At 38.0% G+C, this 19,119-nt stretch overlaps 1 protein-coding gene across 6 annotated transcripts in view; it reads left to right on the forward strand.

The window, feature by feature from the left end:
- The window catches only part of ReepA (Receptor expression enhancing protein A), a 40,805-nt gene extending 28,994 nt beyond the window's left edge, over positions 1-11,811 (forward strand). For 3 of the 6 annotated variants that reach the window (XR_012413325.1, XM_073991287.1, XM_073991285.1), the window contains 2 exons: positions 10,751-11,223; positions 11,486-11,811. Coding sequence is in view for 4 of the 6 variants with exons in the window: in XM_073991287.1 (XP_073847388.1) it covers positions 10,751-11,212 (462 nt within the window). In the remaining 2 variants the exon portion in view is untranslated. The remainder of the gene's footprint in view (positions 1-10,750; positions 11,224-11,485) is intronic. The other 3 variants (XR_012413326.1, XM_073991288.1, XM_073991286.1) reach the window with 1 other exon arrangement.
- Positions 11,812-19,119: the final 7,308 nt, after the last annotated feature.

Below are 19,119 nucleotides of genomic sequence, written 5' to 3' on the forward strand. Positions count from 1 at the left end.
AATTGGATTTAAACATTTCTTCACTATAATACAGGATCTTACCTTCTCCCCGTTCGACGAATAGAACAGAGAGTATCGCCCATCGTTTAGTCCAGAAACCCTATTTTTGTAGAGATAGGGTTCCTGGACCAAAGCGATGTCAATCACCGAATTTGTAAGGGAGAGAAGGAGCTCTGCAGCCGCCGCCTTGCAGTGATGCAGATTGATCTGCACCACGCGAAGGCCCTGCTGCCCGAACTCCTTACTGGGGCTGCGAGAAGCGGAACCGAAGCCAACCCAACCCGAAGTCCAGCTCTCCCTTACAATTCTTGATGAACTCTGCACTAGCACTGTCCATGGTGAACTTCATCACCGTGCCTCCGCCTTCTGGATAGGATTTCACCATTTTCCAGCTGTCGATCTGGATGGGCCTGTTTTGCTTCCTGATCAGCTTCAACACCTGTGCCACATCCGAAGCAGGAGGTGGCACCCATGTTGTAGCCGCTACTCTTGATGGGATCTCGGCGATGGGAATCGCAGCCAGCCTGCATCCGTCCCACAGAGCGTCAGAGCTATTTACTGTTTGGGTGAGGAAATCACGCGATTCCTCATCCTTGCAGTTGATAACCTTGACGCCCTTGTATACGGATGCCCTGCCAAAGCCGGTCTTCCTTTCATCCACATCATCGGAAGTAATGACGTTCCTCAGAAGACCCTCTATCAGCAACCAATGATCGTCACTGATCCTACCTTCAGGGTCAGTTCTATCAATGATTGCCACCAGAAGGTCATCTGGGGCCGTCATTCTTGCAGGCCTGTGTGGCTCATATGGCTTCTCACCAGCAGGTTTAGGAAGTTTTTGGCCCGAGCTGCCTTTACAGGCCCTCTCTGGTTGAGCTTCCTTAACCGTCTGTCGAGCTGCCATTTTTGCATACGAGGCCGGTCGATTATCGGACTGGCGACCACCCAGCCTCTTAGCATCTGGATGCGGATCCTCAGAAGACCTCACTCTCTTCATACCAGGTGGTAATGAAGAAGTAGTCTTCTGACCGCTAGCCAGCTTTGAGGTTGAGGGGCCGTCAGTCCCATCAATCGTCCGACCTCCAGCAGAGCCGATATTCCCTTTCGGGCCAGTTTTGTTATTCCCCGAGGTGTTGGATTTGTTCCTCGTCACTGATACCGCAGATGCCTGTTCAACAGGCTTCCGCAAATCAGCGACCTTGGAACATTTCCCGCCTATGTCTTCCCCAGCAGCTCTTGTGGCATTCACCGGCGGGGTTGTCACAGTAGCTGAAGGCTGATGTGGCAACTCCTCCCGTGAATTCCCAATTCGCTTCTCCGACTTCGAGGACCGTGTCGGTGGGGCCAGTGTGGTCCGGGTGTCTTCCCCTACCGCAGACACATTAGGGGTCCGCAAAGGGTCAGAACAGACCGGCACTACTGGTTTTTGTTCTGTGGCTGGTTCCGGGGAAGTCAAGCCAGTCGTTGGGCTGGCGCCTACCTCCGGATCCGGCCTCGGAATCCGGTCGATTGGAAGTGGAAGCTTCTCAAAGTGAGGGTACTTCCTCTCAATACGCCTCAAGAAGCGAAGCTTCAACCTAATCTCCCGGAATTCCGCCGTGGAGACCTCACCTGGAGACTTGTCTACAAATCTAGAGCAGTAGTTAACTGCTCTTTTGTAGCCATGCTTATCTTTTCTTTCCCGGGCCTTACTACTCTTGATGGATGGGGAGGTGAGAGAATTTCCATTCTCCTCATCCATAGCCTCATCCACCAAGGCGTCCTGCCTGGGAAGAGCGGGTCTATCGGTCGCGACCGACGTAACATCCCCTGACGGAGTTACTCCCTTCCCATCCGGTTTTGTGCTCCCAGAAGCAGCTGAGGGGGACATCTCCTTGTCCTTCTGAGATGGGATGACCGTAGTATCCATCTCATCATCAGACAGGGGGATGTCCTCCCAGTTGCTTATGGGAGAACTTTCCCGACTCAAGTGAAGGGACGCACTTTCCCTCAGGAGATTGAGCAATTCCCTGCTCTGCGAGTTTATTGAGTCGCTAACTCTGTCCAGGGTCGGTGTGGAACAGTCGTCCCCGCCCAAATTTAAGTTAATTGCACTAGGTGCAGCAGTGTCCGTGGTCATAGCAGGGGTCGTTATCAAAGGGGTTTGGGTTTTTGTTGTTTTATTTTCAATATTGTCATCCATATTTTCAATATTGTCATAAAGAACCCCTAAATATGTTAACTTAAATCGCGATTTATTTAAAAAGCGCTCCGGCGATTTTTTTGTTTTTTGATTTTTCTCATCTATGAACATTGTAGTTTCAGAATCCGCAAAAACTTCCAAGGTGTAAGCACCTTCCATTTAAAATTGTTACAAGAGCACCGTGGTGTGTATTGAAAATTTTCATTTCTAAAACAAAAGCTCTTTTTTTCAATTGTGTGAGTGAGCAAATTGACACACACCGACAGCAGAAGTGCGTCCTTTGAGCAGCCCTAATTTAGGGTAAAGGGGATACAAACAAAATACGACCAAAGATGTGTCTCATCGAAATATTGGTTTTAGACCCCAAGTATGTTTCGCCGAAATTCATTACGGACAATTTGGAGTCTGTTTAGCCTTGTCCATTCATCTGTCTCTCTTAATGTCTAGTTGGCTGGTGCGCACGATAACTCTCGAAAGGATCTACCGATTAGGACCAAATTTTATACTTCGTAATATTTTGCCCAAACTTTGTTTAAGCTCGAATGTAGGCTATGTCGGTCCACACCTCCCCCCAAAAAAGTTCAAAATTGTTTTAGAAAAATTGTATGAACGATAACTGGCGAAGTGAGCAATCGATTTGCTCCAAACTTTCCATATAATATTATTTCTTTCAGATATAGATCGGATAAGACTATATCAGTCCACACCTTAGGGTACCTCTCACAAAAAATTCGGAAAAGATAAATTTAAGAGTCCTCTCGAATCATTTTGAATTTTTTTCAACAGATTGTGCTTGCTCCGCAAGATAACTCTCAAGGGGATTTTCTGATTGGTCGAAACTTTACACATCGTATTATTTCATCAGCCTTGTATCAGGTTGGAATATGGACTATATCGGTCCGTCCTTCGAGTACCTCCCACAAAAAATTTGGGAAAAGTGCAGTTTGAGGACCCGTATCGGATCTATTTGATTATTATTATTTTTATTATTATTATTATTATTATTATTATTATTATTATTATTTTTTTTTAAGAAGGTTCTTTTCACGGTCCCTATTCTGGTCCCTTTTCCGGGGTAAGTCATATTTCCTGAGATAATAGTCCAGAAGTTCCAAATCTGTAAAAATAATTCTCAAACTTCTCCAAAACTCAGAAGTTAGCTTACTAAAATTGATTTGGTATAGCCCCATATTACGATACCTACAAATTCCACGTATTTTGAAGTGCAAAATTAAAGGCACAATTTTTTGACGATAGATCTTCAATAAACTCGCAATTTTCCCAATAATCAAATATACCAAATTGCATGGTATATACATATATTTATTTATTTTAGGTGCATTCCAAAAAGGAACCTGATATTCAAGGACAATTTGAAGATGTAGCAGGAGGGGCTAATCAATGTGAATTTTCCAATTTTCGAATATTTTTCTAGAAATGCATAATTTATATATTTTTCCACAAACATCCGAGTAAAGACAAGGGAGGCTTCTCTTATATCAATGAATTCATATTAAGTTATTGATATGTGACGTAGTTTTTATCGCCGAGTCCGAACGGCGTGTCCTAAGTTGCCACTTGTGGAGACGTTTTTCATGGCTAAAATACTCAGGAAATATCGCCAACATTACTAAGGGGTATTTTGCCACCATTGACAATTTGATGGGAATCGAACCCGGACATTCAGCGTGCAAGCCAGTTGCACATAGCTAATTCCTACAAGTTGTGGTGTAGGGTATCACATGGTCGGCCCCGTCCGACTATAGCCTTCGCTTACTTGTTTTCCTTAAAAACGGTTTAAGAAACCGGTTTTTTTGTTCTAGAACTGCAACTAGCAAAGTTTTCATACGCGAATTAATTTAATTTGATTGTCAACTCTATAAGCTTTTTAATAGTATACATATAAGTTCGATCGGTTACTTAAAAGATGTAGAGATTGACGCCAAGGAATTATCTGGAAGAGTGAAAAGAGTCTGATTATTAAGGGTCCTTTGCCAAGCCATGCTAGATGTCTGGCAAAGTTGAGTAGGACGATGGGATCTATGTTAGACAGGAAGGTCAGAGTGTCGATCTCATATCTGCCCAGTGTACGGTATCTCCTTGTTTGTATATACTCAACAAAGTCTTTCAACTCCAACAGGAATTTTCCACGCTCCAAACTTTACCCCAACATTGTTTGCCTATAAATAAATTGTAATAATTGTAATATCAAATTAAACTTTTCGAATTACAAGTGTAATAATAATGAATAATTCAAACTCATACTGATATATAAAATTCGAATTTCAAACTACCATTGGGATCAGCCCTGTCTATGATCACCAGCCGGATCTCACCCGGGACAATCCGTCGAGCAGCGATGTCATCCTGCTTCGGATTTGACGAGCAAGGAGTCTGCAGAGCAATAGGCTTTGCGTTGTCCTTACTCGCCTTCGTGGACAAGCTTGGAGTCTGCAAAACACTAGTTTCAGCGTTGTCTACTCGCCTTCGTGGACGAGAAGGGAGTCTGCAGAGCACTAGGTTTTGCCTTGTCCTCACTCGCCTTTACAGATGAACAAGGAGTCTGTATAGCACTATGCTAAGGATACCGCATCCTTACTTGCCTTTTCAGACGTACAAGGCTTCAGAGAAGAAGCACATGATGAAGAGGTTTTAACCTTTTCAACAGTGATCCTCTCACTAGCCTTCTTCGTCACCGAAGCAAACGATGCCGACGGATAGACCGGCTGTGACAACGTAGACTTCTTCGCAGAAGGAGCAGAAGGAGGTTGTGCCTCAGACGACCTCATCCTCCACTGGTTGTGATTTTGGATCGGTCGACCGAGGTTCGTTATCCTTTGAGAAAGTCAATGCCGTCACTGACCCATCACTGTTCCGCCCGCTCGTGTTACCACTTGTGTTGGATGGTTTCTTCTTTTTTATTAGCTGACTCACCTCTATCACCCTTTGGTCGGGTTTAGAAGTTGGACCAGCTACAGAATCAGTCGAAACCTTCCCAGAGGACTTGGATACCTTCTTTTTCCTTTTTGGCTTCTTCTCAGATTTCTTTGAGGGCTGCGACGCCGCCGGATTGGAAAAAGGGGAGTCCTTATCTGAGTTGAAGTCTCCTCCCTTCGTCGCCTCTTTGGAGGTTTCGATGGGGGTTACTACCTCTCTTGATGTAGGGGTTTAACTGACACGCACTTCCCTCTTAGTTACGTGGGGATATTTTCTTTCGAATCTCCTCACAAACTTGAGGTTAGAGCGTATCATTTGAAACTCCCTTACGCTGATGGTGTTGGGGTCTTTATTAGCATACCGATTGCAATATTTAGTTGCCCTTCGGTATGATTTTTTGTCTCTTGCTTCTTTGGTTTTTTTTTCAGAATTAAATAACGAAGTATGTAAAAATACAAAAGATTATAGAAAATATGCAAAAGATGAATGAAGAGTGTGTCACGCACTAAATGGTTAGTTTAGATCAGCTCACAACTTGTGTAGATTCTAACCGGTGGTGAGCGAGAGTAAATTTACGCTCACGAAACTCACAATGCCTCACGCTGGTATAGATTCAATAGAATGCTTAAAGTGTTTTCTATTTCATTCATGGCACGTTTATTGTCCATGGGTTCATATTGCTTAAAAACCTAGAAACAAGAAAGTAATAAATAGACAAAAGTTTATACAACACATATTTGTAGAAGGTAGTTGCATGCATTACAACAACTAATAATTTTACAAAAATAACATTGTAATTATTGAAAAAAGTCATAGAAAATATTCAGTAACAGGGTCGTTCATAAAATGTTCTTAGGAAAAATATATATGGAAAAAAATAGACAATTAACCTTTTTTAAATTTTTTCCTGATTACAATGACATGGGATAAAATATAGCAACATACTATTTAGAAATATGGGCGAACGCTTCAGATTCCTGTCCAGATATTACAGTTTGTATAGGTTCAATGATGCGAGAACAGTATCTCATATTGACACGATATCAAATACCATAAGCCCCTAGCAAATTTGCATGCTCCCATTTTACTCCCATGACCTCAAATCTAATAGGTAGTAACAGAAACGGACGGAAAGCTAACTAGATGCCTATTTTGTCCTAAAAATATCCGATACGATACCACGGGTGCAATGGGGAAGTATCACCGGATTTCATCAAAATACTTGTGAATTTATAGTTGGGACTCTCGAATGTGAGAACAGATATTTAAAAACCAAAATAAAGAAATGCCAATTTAAAGAAATAAAAAGTTCTTACTTGCCGCATAATAAATGTGCGAAGTGTAAAATGTATCCACATTATGTCTAGAGTAAATTCTAAGCCAATCATTTTCAAATCTTTCCATTTATTTCCTCTAAATTGTTCTGAACTATTTTTGAACGAAACTAGTATTCACTTATTGTCATTGACAATTTGGTTTGTATAAAATCATGTTGTTATTGCGAAATTCTTAGTTGTTGTAATTCATGCAAATACCTTACTTCTTACACCAATGTGAAAAGCCTAATATAATATGGATTTTAATTCCACCACTAGTGAGGTATAAAGTTTATATATGTAGGCGTCGACAATCTGGTAATATGTGATAGAAACCATTTCCATTAGATTTCCGAAAAATCGAAATTATACATTTCAAATATACCTTTATCATACAATACAACTAAAATGTACACTATTTCGATTCGACAAATCGACTCGGATCTTTACTTCTTTTGTGAATTTTATAGGAATTTACACTTCATTTGCCCCAGTCAGGGATGGAAAATGCAGTACACTATAAAAAGTACCGAAGTATCCACGTGGTCAATTCAGTACCATTTCACATACTTTTGTCCCACACGTTTAAAAATTGTATGTGAAACTAAAAATTGCTTCCAAGATAATTTTTTTATATGGACATTGAAATTTTTTCGGAAGATGAACTTGGAGACGATATTTTGAAAATTAACCTTAATATCTCTTTGAATAATATTTTTTGGGGAACTGATGTAGAAATATTTATTGAATAAAACTTGTTGACAACACAATTGCATTAAAAATAAAAATATGCGAAACAACCACATTCTTAGTCAATGTTGAACGAATATTTTGAATGAAAAATGCAGCGATTACTATGAATAAAGAAAAAAACGGGTATAAAGTCCTTAAATCTCACAAGGACGAAAGATCTTCTTAAATCGTACGAGCCCTAACCACTATTAATTCGTACACCAGGTATTTTTTCACTCTTTAACATCAAGCGCAAGAATAAAAGTTTAATTATTATAATAACACCGACATATTTATACTTTTCTGAAAGGTTATTTTATTTCCTATTAAACTCGGTGTTAAAATGCTAAAAATATTAAGAAAACAAAAAGGCCTTTAATTATTGCTGCAAATTATTTGACCACTATTTATTCGTTCAGTTTATAAATTGCGCTCAAGCAAAAAAAAGATAAAATGTTCACTTTATTTTATTTTAATTTTCATCGTTTCTAAAAACGGCACGTGGCAAACCTATTTGGGAGGAAATTTGAATTTTAATCGTCGATAAATTCAAATCTGTAACGACATATGGACAGAACTCGACTGATCTTAAAATTCCAAGATCTACAATACAAAGTAAATATGAAAAAAGTGAAAATATTAAGAAATTTAAGCAATAATGTCGGACTTTCAAAATAAGTCCGCGCGATAAAAGAGCTTCGGCAAATATCATTAAACTAAATCGTAGAAGCACTGTTCGAGATATAGCCATAAAGTGGTCTGAAGCAATTGGAAAGCCCTTAGAACGTGAGCGGACCCGACTGCATATAAAAAGGTTATAATTTCTATAAAGTAAGTTAAAGATTAAGCCGGTATTTCGAAATCAACCTGATAATTTATATAATTTTTTATGCCAAGGAAAAGACATTGCTTACAGAGCTTAAAATGAAGTAAACGCCTATTATGGACTAAAAAGAGAAGATTTTGAGTACAACGGCAATGGGACAGCATTATCTTTAGTGACGAATCCAAATTTGATATACAGTATCGGCCAAAACTAAAGCACCCCCTCAGTAATTTTTTTTGAAATGATAATTTTTTTATGAAAACTAAATTATAAATTTATTTTTTATTTTTCTTTTTATTTATTTATATCTTTATAATTGAAAAATACAAAAATAAGGAGATCAGAATTTAATACACAAAAGTTAAAATTCAAAAAACATTTTAGGTCGCAAATATAAGCGGACAAAACTAAAGCACCCCCCCATTTGAGGTACAGCAAACACTATTGAAATCAATATTTCGTTGCTTATCCTCTATTCTGGATGACACAGTCACATCTTTTAGGCATAACGGATATTAAATTATTAATTATTGCTGGCGAAATAATCGGCTTTCGGAAAATTTAGGTTAAATCCTCAAAATACTGAAAATCGGAAGGTACCGTTATATGGAGGCTATACCCAAACGTGGACCCAGGTCCACGATTTTTGGTGGATATGTTTTGTGACCACTAAGAACCCTAAGTACCAAATTACAGCTAATTTAGTAGGAAAATGTGGCGTAAATATCCAAAATACCGAAGATCGGAAGGTACCGCTATAAGGGGGCTACACCAAAACATTAGCCGATATTGTTCATATTCACCCAAAAATGATGCTACAGCATTCTCTGGCCAAATACTAAATCCCTTAGGTTTAAAAATTAGCAAAAGAACGAATTGCAAAAGAACGGTAGACGCCGGCTTTTTCAGTCGACGACCAGCAAAAAACCTTCCGCCTCCATGTTTTACAGCGTCTTTGCAATATTTAGGATTTAACGGTTGCCCATTTGGTCCAAGCCTTTTACCATCTGAATATTTTAAATTAAACATAGATTCATCGGAAAACAGTTCAAATGGGTCTTGGCGAATGCCAGTCTGGATCCTTCATCTTTAGTTGATATGAAAGGATTTTTTTTTGCTGGTCGTCGACTGAATAAGCCGGCGTCTATCGTTCTTCTGCAATTGGTTCTTTTGCTAATGTTTAAACGTTAGCGTATTGTATTTGACTAGTGGATGCTGTAGCATCATTTTTGGATGAATATGAACAATATCGGCCAATGTTTTGGTATATCCCCCTTAAAGCGGCACCTTCCGATCTTCGGTATTTCGGATATTTAAGCCACATTTTCCTACTAAATTAGCTGTAATTTGGTACTTAGGGATCTTAGTGGTCACAAAACATATCCACCAAAAATCGTGGACCTGGGTCCACGTTTGGGTATAGCCTCCATATAACGGTACCTTCCGATTTTCAGTATTTTGACGATTTAAGCTAAATTTTCCGAAAATCAATTATTTCGCCTGCAATAATTAATAATTTAGTATCCTTTATGCCTAAAAGATGTGATTGTGTCATTCAGAATAGAGGATACGCAACGAAATATTAATTTCAATAGTTCTTGTTGTACCTCAAATTGGGGGGTGCTTTAGTTTTGTCCGCTTATATTTGCGACCTAAAATATTTTTTTGAATTTTAACTTTTGTTTATTAAATTCTGAATTCCTTATTTTTGTATTTTTCAATTATAAAGATATAAATAAATAAAAAGAAAAATAAAATATAAATTTATAATTCAGCTTTCATAAAAAAAATATCATTTCAAAAAAAATTACTGAGGGGGTGCTTTAGTTTTGGCCGATACTGTATGTCTGTTTTGGTGATGTAAGAAAAAGGGTAGTACATAAAAGCGCCGAGGCATACAATAAAAACTGCTTAAAACGTACAGTAAAGTTTTCAGTTAGCGTTATGGTATAGGGATGTATGCCTTCAAAAGGTGTTGGTCAGCTCCATTTCATAGACGGAATCGTAAATGCAGAAAAATATATAAAAATCTATGAAGAAAATCTGATACCATCTGTATCGAAATTAGCAGACTATGGGGAATACAAATTCTAACAGGTTTTTTTCCGATACTGCTAAAAACACGAAAAAGTACCTTGAAGAAAATGGAATCAAGGTCCTGGATAGGCCATCAGACCTTAATCCAATAGAAAATTTGTGGGCTATTATGAAAAGAGAGCTTCGAAATGAACTCCAACGGACTGTTAACGGGTTACAGTCCAAAATTCAGAAAATTTGGGACTAGATAACCCGAGAAGATTGTCAAAAGCTAGTCAGTACCATGCCAAAGTGGGTCGAGACCGTTGTAAAAAACAATGATGGCGTACCATAATTCTAACAATGATAATTGGTGACTGTACGAATTAATAGTGGTCACAATAGTTTTGTTTTAAAAAATGAACTTTCGTTTTTGTTGGTTTCTTAAAAGGACCTATTTTTAATATGTATTTTTATTAATATATGTCTAAATTATCTTTTAGAATAATAAAAATTTGTTTGTGTAGTCATTATAGTTCTGAAGATATGCATATTTTAATATCACATTGTTTAAAAATGCTATGTGTACGAATTAATAGTGGTTAGGGCTCGTATAATTCTTGCGGTTATAAAATTTTCCATCCCTGGCCCTAGAAAACTTTTTTTGCAGTTTGGAAAATTTTGCGTGAATTTATAAAAAACAATTTTGGCTTTTGTTATATTTCATGCAAAATTCCTCAGGTCGATTTTGGGGAAACTACTTTTGAAACTCTTTCGAATATCAATGCCTCATCAAATACCGAAATTCTTCCTGACTTTGGAGATACTGATGAAACTACCACTATAGATGAATCCGATGAATTCTTCGAAACTAATTCTAATGACTCGGCTGATATTATATCAGATGATGATAACACCAAAAAACAACAAACTCACACTGATGTCTCCAGTGTCGAAGACAAGGTTACTATAAGACAATTAAGGTCAAGTCTTGAGGAAATCACGAATAGTTTTAAAGAAAACATTGTTATGCCTCGAACTATAGAAATCCCCACTAGACGTTCTTATGTTCACAATAAAGGACAAGCACCAAAACCCCCACAACAGAGTGATTTTAATAGTAACATACAACCCATTTCTTTGCCGGCAAATGACCAATTCCCAAGAAAAGAAAATGCTAACAAAAAGGAAACCGAAATATAGTCCTATTGTCGGTAAATATATAAGGAAACTCCCTTCGTTTCTATCTTCCTCCTATGCATTTATTCCGAAATAATTTGAAATATATATAACAATGTGCATATGTGTAAATTGCTTAAAAGAGCCTGAGCCTCAAAATAATCTATACTAATTACATACTAATTATTAAAAGCCACTAATCACCATTGTTGATTGTCTTGTACTATTAAACTTTTTGGCATGATTTCGTCATGTATTGATTTCAATTATACACGTTCTAATGTTCTTTATTTTTAGGATAAAATGTCTACAAGCTGTACTACCTTGCCACGCAGTAAAAAAGCGGAAAAAAGCCTCGGATCTATGACAACTGCAGCAGTTAAAACACGTAGCAGCAGGCATGAAAAGTAAAAGTAATTTCGCAATCTGACAACTTGCATTCAAAATATAAAAAATACAGTGCAGATATACAGTTTACGTAATAGATAAAATGATGCATGCAAAATACTTGTATAATCAACTACAATTACTCAAATAGACTGTTCGATTAATATAATTTAAATTACTAGTTAATTAATTTATTTGTTGAACTCCTATATAAATATAGTTTCATTGGAGACGCAGGAACTGAATTTTATTGAATTTATAGCCATTTTCATTGGTAAACGCATTCTGATTATCCATATTAATTAGTCTTATACTAGATGCTGCAATATTTAATGCTAAATTTTCGAGTTTTTGCGAAAGAGTGAGATGAAGGAGTTCTTTCCTTACTCTTCTTGCCCATAAACTCTAATATTTATTATGAAAATACGATTTATTAAGTAATTTGTTGAGTAGAGATAACAACATTCGTTATCGGGTTATTGAACATAAATTTGCGAGTAATTTCTCGTAGCTAAATTGCCCATCGTAAACAAACAAAATGAAAGATTTCTTTGGAGCTGTTTGTGCAAAATTTCCCAATCCCACGCTTTCCATATTCTCAACGACGTGGGAGGAGCAAAAAATGGGAAAAGAAATTCGAAATTAGTTACACCAATGGTTAGAAAGATACTGGGAAAACCAAATCACGGGCTACAGACGGATGACTGGCGGGTAGTCAGCTCTTTCCGAGAGCGGAATGGCTTGGTGGTAAAATTCGCTATCGACAAGGAGAGTGTCGATTACTTACGGATTTGTGAGGGGGTGCTGAACTTTGGGTCGGGATGGGTGCGCTTCCGTATTCCAAAGTAATGGCACACAAAGCTAAGTTATCAGCAATCCGAGTGGCTCAGATTAATCTGCACCACTGCAGGGCTGCTGCAGCTGAACTTTTACTCTCTCTCTCTCTCAAGGTCGGAAATTGATATTGCATTAGTCCAGGAACCTTACCTGTATCAAAATAAGGTTGCTGGACTAAATGATAAAAACTATGAAATTTTTGGAGAGAAGGTAAGGTCTTGCATAGTTGGCAAAAAGAACCTAAATCTTATTCATCTACCTAATTTGAGTGATGGAGATATGACGACTGTTAGGCTGGAGTCGAGCTCGGGTAGAGCACTTCTCCTTGTCGCAGTATACTTACCATTTGAAGACCCTGAACCTCCTAGTCGAGGTGTGCGAACCATGATGGCGGAACTACCGAGCGCTTGTAATCTGATTATGGGTTGCGATGCAAACGCTCATCACTTTCACTGGGGGAGCAGCAACACTAACACACGGGGTGAGTCAATATTCAACTTTATTTTAACTAATAATCTTAGAATATGCAACATTCCATAATAGGGTTAGAGAGGAGGTTATAGACATAACCGTAACTAATATGGATGAATCGTATATTAGGGACTGGAGAGTATCGTAGGAGTGCTCCTTCTCTGACCACAAGACGATACTCTTTCAAGTTTCTTTTAGCGGTGAACGGCAAAAACCACATAGGAACCCCAGAAGGACTGATTGGGATAAATTTAAACCCTAACAACTTCTCATTTCTCAGATCATCTTAATGTTTCCTCTGCTGTTGCAATTGACAACGCGGTGGAAAATGTAACCATCGTTCTTCGGAGTTGCTATGAAAATTCCTGCCCACTTACTTATCCGGGCAAGAAAAATCAACCAATATGGTGGAATAAGGAACTCGCTAATCTCAGGAAGATTAGCAGGCGGGCCTATAACAAGGCAAACAGTACCATAGGCGCTGATTGGGACTTTTATAAGGCAAGTTTTAATAAGTATAAAAGCGAGGTTAAGAAAGCTAAAAGGAATTCTTGGGTTAACTTCAGTGAGTCGGTAGAAGGAGTTAACGCCGCATCCAGATTCCGCAAGATACTCTCTAAAGATCCCAAAACAATAGGGAGCATTATGCGGAGTGACGGAACATGGACAAACTCCGGTCTTGAGACCCTGGACTTGCTGGCAAGAACACACTTCCCCGGGTGTGAGGATGCAGGTAATACCACTAAATCGTGGTGCAGATGCCCCACCCGCACAGACGAGGAAGTGGACCTTGTCAACAAGTTGATCAGTGAACCTAAGATTATATGGGCGATCAACGCATTCCAGCCCTATAAATCCCCTGGCCCAGATGGGATAAACCCGACGATGCTGCAGTATGCGTCTCAAATCCTAATCCCGCTCCTAAGGGACATTTATAGAGCCTGTTTGTTGTTGTCGCACATACCTAAACCATGGAAGGAGGTAAGGGTGACCTATATCCCCAAGGCTGGTAAACCCAGTCACTCCCAACCCAAGGACTACCGACTAATTAGCCTCTATTCATTTCTGTTAAAAGTTCTGGAAAGGCTAATAGACCTTGAAATCAGATCAACCCTAAATCTCAACTGATTAAGTAACGGGCAGCATGCGTATATTAAGAGCAAATCTATCGAAACGGGACTACATGACGTAGTGGGCCACATCGAAAAGAACATCTATGCCTCAAATTTTACACTAGCATCGTTCCTAGACATCGAGGGGGCGTTCAACAATGTCAAACTCGAGTCAATACATGACTCCCTATCTTACATGGGTATCTCCTCTCTCCTCATTGAATGGATTGATAGGATGCTGGAGAGCAGAATTATCAACTCCCATTTAGGGATGAGCTCCATCAGGAAGTCTGACAACAGGGGTACAACCCAGGGGGGTGTACTGTCACCTCTGCTATGGCTCCTGGTGATAAATGGAATATTACAAGATTTTGATAGAGTCGGTACGAAGGTTGTTGCCAATGATGTCGCTGATGATGTCGTCATTCTCATCAGTGGAAAATTCCCATCCACTCTGTCAGAATTGGGCTCATCGGAACGGTCTAGGCGTAAACCCGACAAGAACCGAGCTCGTCCCTACTCTTACCCAGCAAAAAGTTTGCCTCCAAAGAGGCAGTTAAATGATATGTACAAGTGATCTGGAAGTGCATCAAATTATGCATTTTCACTCATGATTTTTATAAGAGCGTGACTACTGAAAGAGGCACTCCATTGCACTGCATTTTAACTGACCCTTTGGCACTGCATTTAAACTGACCCTCTGGCACTGCATTTTAACTAACCCTTTGGGGTAGAATAGGAGGCAGTCCAAAGCACGTGTTTTGATACAGGCATTCTGCGGAAATTGTGCAAGCCATAACAAAATATCCCAGAACAAAAAAATGCATTTATTATTTGTGTAAAACAAAACTTTATTACATTAACACAAATTATCAGCCCTATTCTGAAAGCATGGGAGTTGGGAATTTTTTCCCATTCCCACATTTTCGTATTCTGAATAAAATTTTGTGGGAGTTTTTTTTTCCCATTTCCCATCTCCCCTCATTCTGAATGAAGTTCGAATTGGGAATTTGTTCCCATGGGAAAAAAGTATACATTCTCTATCTTGAATTGTGGGAGAATTTTGTGTCTTTTTGTGGGAAAAATCTCCCCAGGAAACCGTGTGGGAGTTTGAAAAAAAATTTCAAGAAATTTCATATTTTAAGACATCTACACGACAAAATTATTGCAAATATTTATAATCGCCATGTTTTTGCTTAATAAAAGCATACAACATGTACTGTAAAATATGTCATTAGACGACTTCGGATTTTGCATATTCTTATATGATACAAAAACCTGCAAGAATCTAACATGTTTTACACCGATAAAAAATTTTCCTTTATGTTATCGAACAAAACAAAAAAAGTAGTAAACATTAGTAGATTTTTGCAGTCCTAGAACAGACCATATGTATTGAAATACGAGAAAAAGAGTCATGGTTGATTCTATTAACGCAGCACAGCAAGTAAAAACAAATCAATTTCAAAAGAATTTTTGGCAATAATTATTAAAATATATTGGAAAATAACCATAATATATACAATCTTTACAACTTTTATTCATTTTCGTAAAATAACCTTCGGGTTTTTTAAATCAGACGACTAACGTTCTATTGAAAACGTGTTAGTCTCCTCAACGACACTACAACGATCACACAAACGTACATACATATATGATAAATTATTGCAATGCTACTCCGTTTTCCGAAATGCCTTTTCTTGAATAGGATCGTTATTTTTCAACGTAGAAGCTTGAAATTTTGCAAGGGCATGTGTTTTAGTTTTAGATTCAATCAAAAACGTATTTTATTTATTTATTTATTTATTTTATTTTATTTTTTTTTTTTGAGATACGCCTTCTTTTTTGAGATACGTCTTCTGAAATATGTATGTAATAATCGAGAAAAATATCCGAATTTATCTTTTTCATTTTTTTTTTTAAATATGCAAAATACGAGTTCTAGCGATCATTAGGAATAAGTAAAACAAGCGATATACGCGTTAAACCCCTAACTAAAATTATTCCGAATCAACATACAATTTTTAAATTCGTTGCAAACTTCAAAAGTTCCTATTACTTTATACACAGAACTTATGTTTGCCTACTAATTAAAAAAATGCTTACACCAGTTCGCAAATTCTGAAGAAAATGTGCTTATTAGAACAACACCACACATCGTTTACTCCATTCACTTAAAAAATCCATAAATCAATGCACGGTTGTTGAATTAAGTGAATTGTGCTTTGCTAATCTAATTCAAAAACCGCGAATTCAATGCAAATAGGCATTTTGTATTACAAAACATAACTACATCCCCCAAAAGTATGCTATAATAATTTGGTGTAACTGATTTCGAAATTTCAGCTCCCATCGTTTGTTGTTCCCACGTCGTTGAGAATATGGAAAACATGGGAATGGGAAATTTCGTTCCCATGGGAATGTTCAGAATAGGGCTGTATGAATTTCCACCGCTCTCCATTTAATCCAAGCTGAACTGTTTTTGTTTCATCTGCTAAGTGGGTTGTCTTCCCATCACCAGTTAAGTTTTCGACATGTACTCCAACAGCACTCCATTCGGAAATTTTCTTCTCGTGAGTTGCCGGAAAAATGTTCACAAATTAAATATTATTTAGTTTGTATTAACAAATGTTTGGAAATGTTAACACGCTTATCTCTTTTTGTAAAATGTACCGCTACCTGTAGAGATGCACAAACTGATTTATGTACATGTAGGGATCTCTAACAACTGCTAATAAAATGTAGCGAACGGAGTGCCTTTTTCACGACTCCGTTTGGACTGCATCCGGATGCTGTTAAATTGTGAGGAATTGGAGTGCCTTTTTCACGACTCCGCTGAACTGCATCCGGATGTTGTTAAAATGTGACAAGTGAATGTGATTCTTTGGATTGCATCCAAATGCAGTTAAAATGTGAGGACTGGAGTGCCTTTTTCACGACTCCGTTTGGACTGCATCCGGATACTGTTAAATTGCGAGGAATTGGAGTGCCTTTTTCACGACTCCGCTGAACTGCATCCGGATGTTGTTAAAATGTGACAAGTGGATGTGATTCTTTGGATTGCATCCAAATGCGGTTAAAATCATCCATCAAACAAAACTGTTTGTGATCTACAAAATAGATCACAAACAGTTTTGTTTGATGGATGTGTCTCAAAATCGATTGACGTGCCATCGGGTGTTCCGCAAGGAAGTCACCTCGGACCGGTTCTCTTTCTTTTATTTATAAATGACTTGCCAAACTCAATAATGCATTCTAGATTGCTAATGTATATGTTCAGAATAGGGCTGTATGAATTTCCACCGCTCTCCATTTAATCCAAGCTGAACTGTTTTTGTTTCATCTGCTAAATGGGTTGTCTTCCCATCACCAGTTAAGTTTTCGACATGTACTCCAACAGCACTCCATTCGGAAATTTTCTTCTCGTGAGTTACCGGAAAAATGTTCACAAATTAAATATTATTTAGTTTGTATTAACAAATGTTTGGAAATGTTAACACGCTTATCTCTTTTTGTAAAATGTACCGCTACCTGTAGAGATGCACAAACTGATTTATGTACATGTAGGGATCTCTAACAACTGCTAATAAAATGTAGCGAACGGAGTGCCTTTTTCACGACTCCGTTTGGACTGCATCCGGATGCTGTTAAATTGTGAGGAATTGGAGTGCCTTTTTCACGACTCCGCTGAACTGCATCCGGATGTTGTTAAAATGTGACAAGTGAATGTGATTCTTTGGATTGCATCCAAATGCAGTTAAAATGTGAGGACTGGAGTGCCTTTTTCACGACTCCGTTTGGACTGCATCCGGATACTGTTAAATTGCGAGGAATTGGAGTGCCTTTTTCACGACTCCGCTGAACTGCATCCGGATGTTGTTAAAATGTGACAAGTGGATGTGATTCTTTGGATTGCATCCAAATGCGGTTAAAATCATCCATCAAACAAAACTGTTTGTGATCTACAAAATAGATCACAAACAGTTTTGTTTGATGGATGTGTCTCAAAATCGATTGACGTGCCATCGGGTGTTCCGCAAGGAAGTCACCTCGGACCGGTTCTCTTTCTTTTATTTATAAATGACTTGCCAAACTCAATAATGCATTCTAGATTGCTAATGTAAGCTGATGATGTCAAGCTATTCATTACTCATAAATCGGAAAAACAAGCTGATCTTCTCCAGAGTGATTTAAATAGCCTTTTTCAATGGTGTAAAATCAACTGTATGGACTTAAACTTAAAAAAATGTAAACATATGTGTTTTTCCAGATCTTCTTCTTTAATAAGGCAATACAATATTAACGGTTCTCAATTATTAACTGTAGCATCATTTGTTGATCTTGGCCTTTTGATGGATCGAAAATTAAAATTTAATAATCATGTAATTTCTATTGTTAATAAAGCGCATGGAGTTTTAGGATTTATAAAAAGATGGGCCAAAGAATTTTCAGATCCCTATATAACAAAACAACTATTTACGTCACTTGTAAGACCTATATTAGAATATGGTTCTGTTGTATGGGACCCTCAATACGCAATGTATTCTGATAAAATTGAATCAGTGCAGAAACAATTTCTGCTTTTTGCACTGAGAGGTTTACATTGGAATAGCGATTTTGTCTTGCCTTCATATACAAGCAGGTTAAAATTAATTCGATTACCTACATTAAAAAGTAGACGCACAATGTTAAACACTATGATGGTGCATAAAATTTTAATGGGTAATATTCCCTCGGATTTCTTAATATCATCTATTAGAATAAATGTTCCTTGTAGAACAATTAGAAACTATCAACCCTTATTTAGAGATTTCCACCGCACGAATTACTCTATGGGAGATCCTATTAACAAAATGTGTGTAGATTTTAATTCCATGTATTGTAATGTAGACTTTGGCATGAGCCTTGACCTTATAAAATCTAACATAATTTTATTTTTAAATGAATAGTATATAAAAATGTATTAGTAAGTAACTAACTAGCTGATGAAGTAAATTCTGTAGCTGGTTTTCAATTTCCCTCTCATACCCCATCATGATGCGGATCATGGTGTGTACGCGATCCCTACGTAAAAGGGAGGTCGCCCCCTCGGTCGGCAGGGGTGGGAAAGTGAGGCGTGGGAAC

This window comes from Musca autumnalis, unplaced genomic scaffold (genome assembly GCF_047663935.1).
Source record: "Musca autumnalis isolate F117 unplaced genomic scaffold, ASM4766393v1 scaffold_5, whole genome shotgun sequence".
In the NCBI taxonomy this organism is placed as follows: domain Eukaryota; kingdom Metazoa; phylum Arthropoda; class Insecta; order Diptera; family Muscidae; genus Musca; species Musca autumnalis.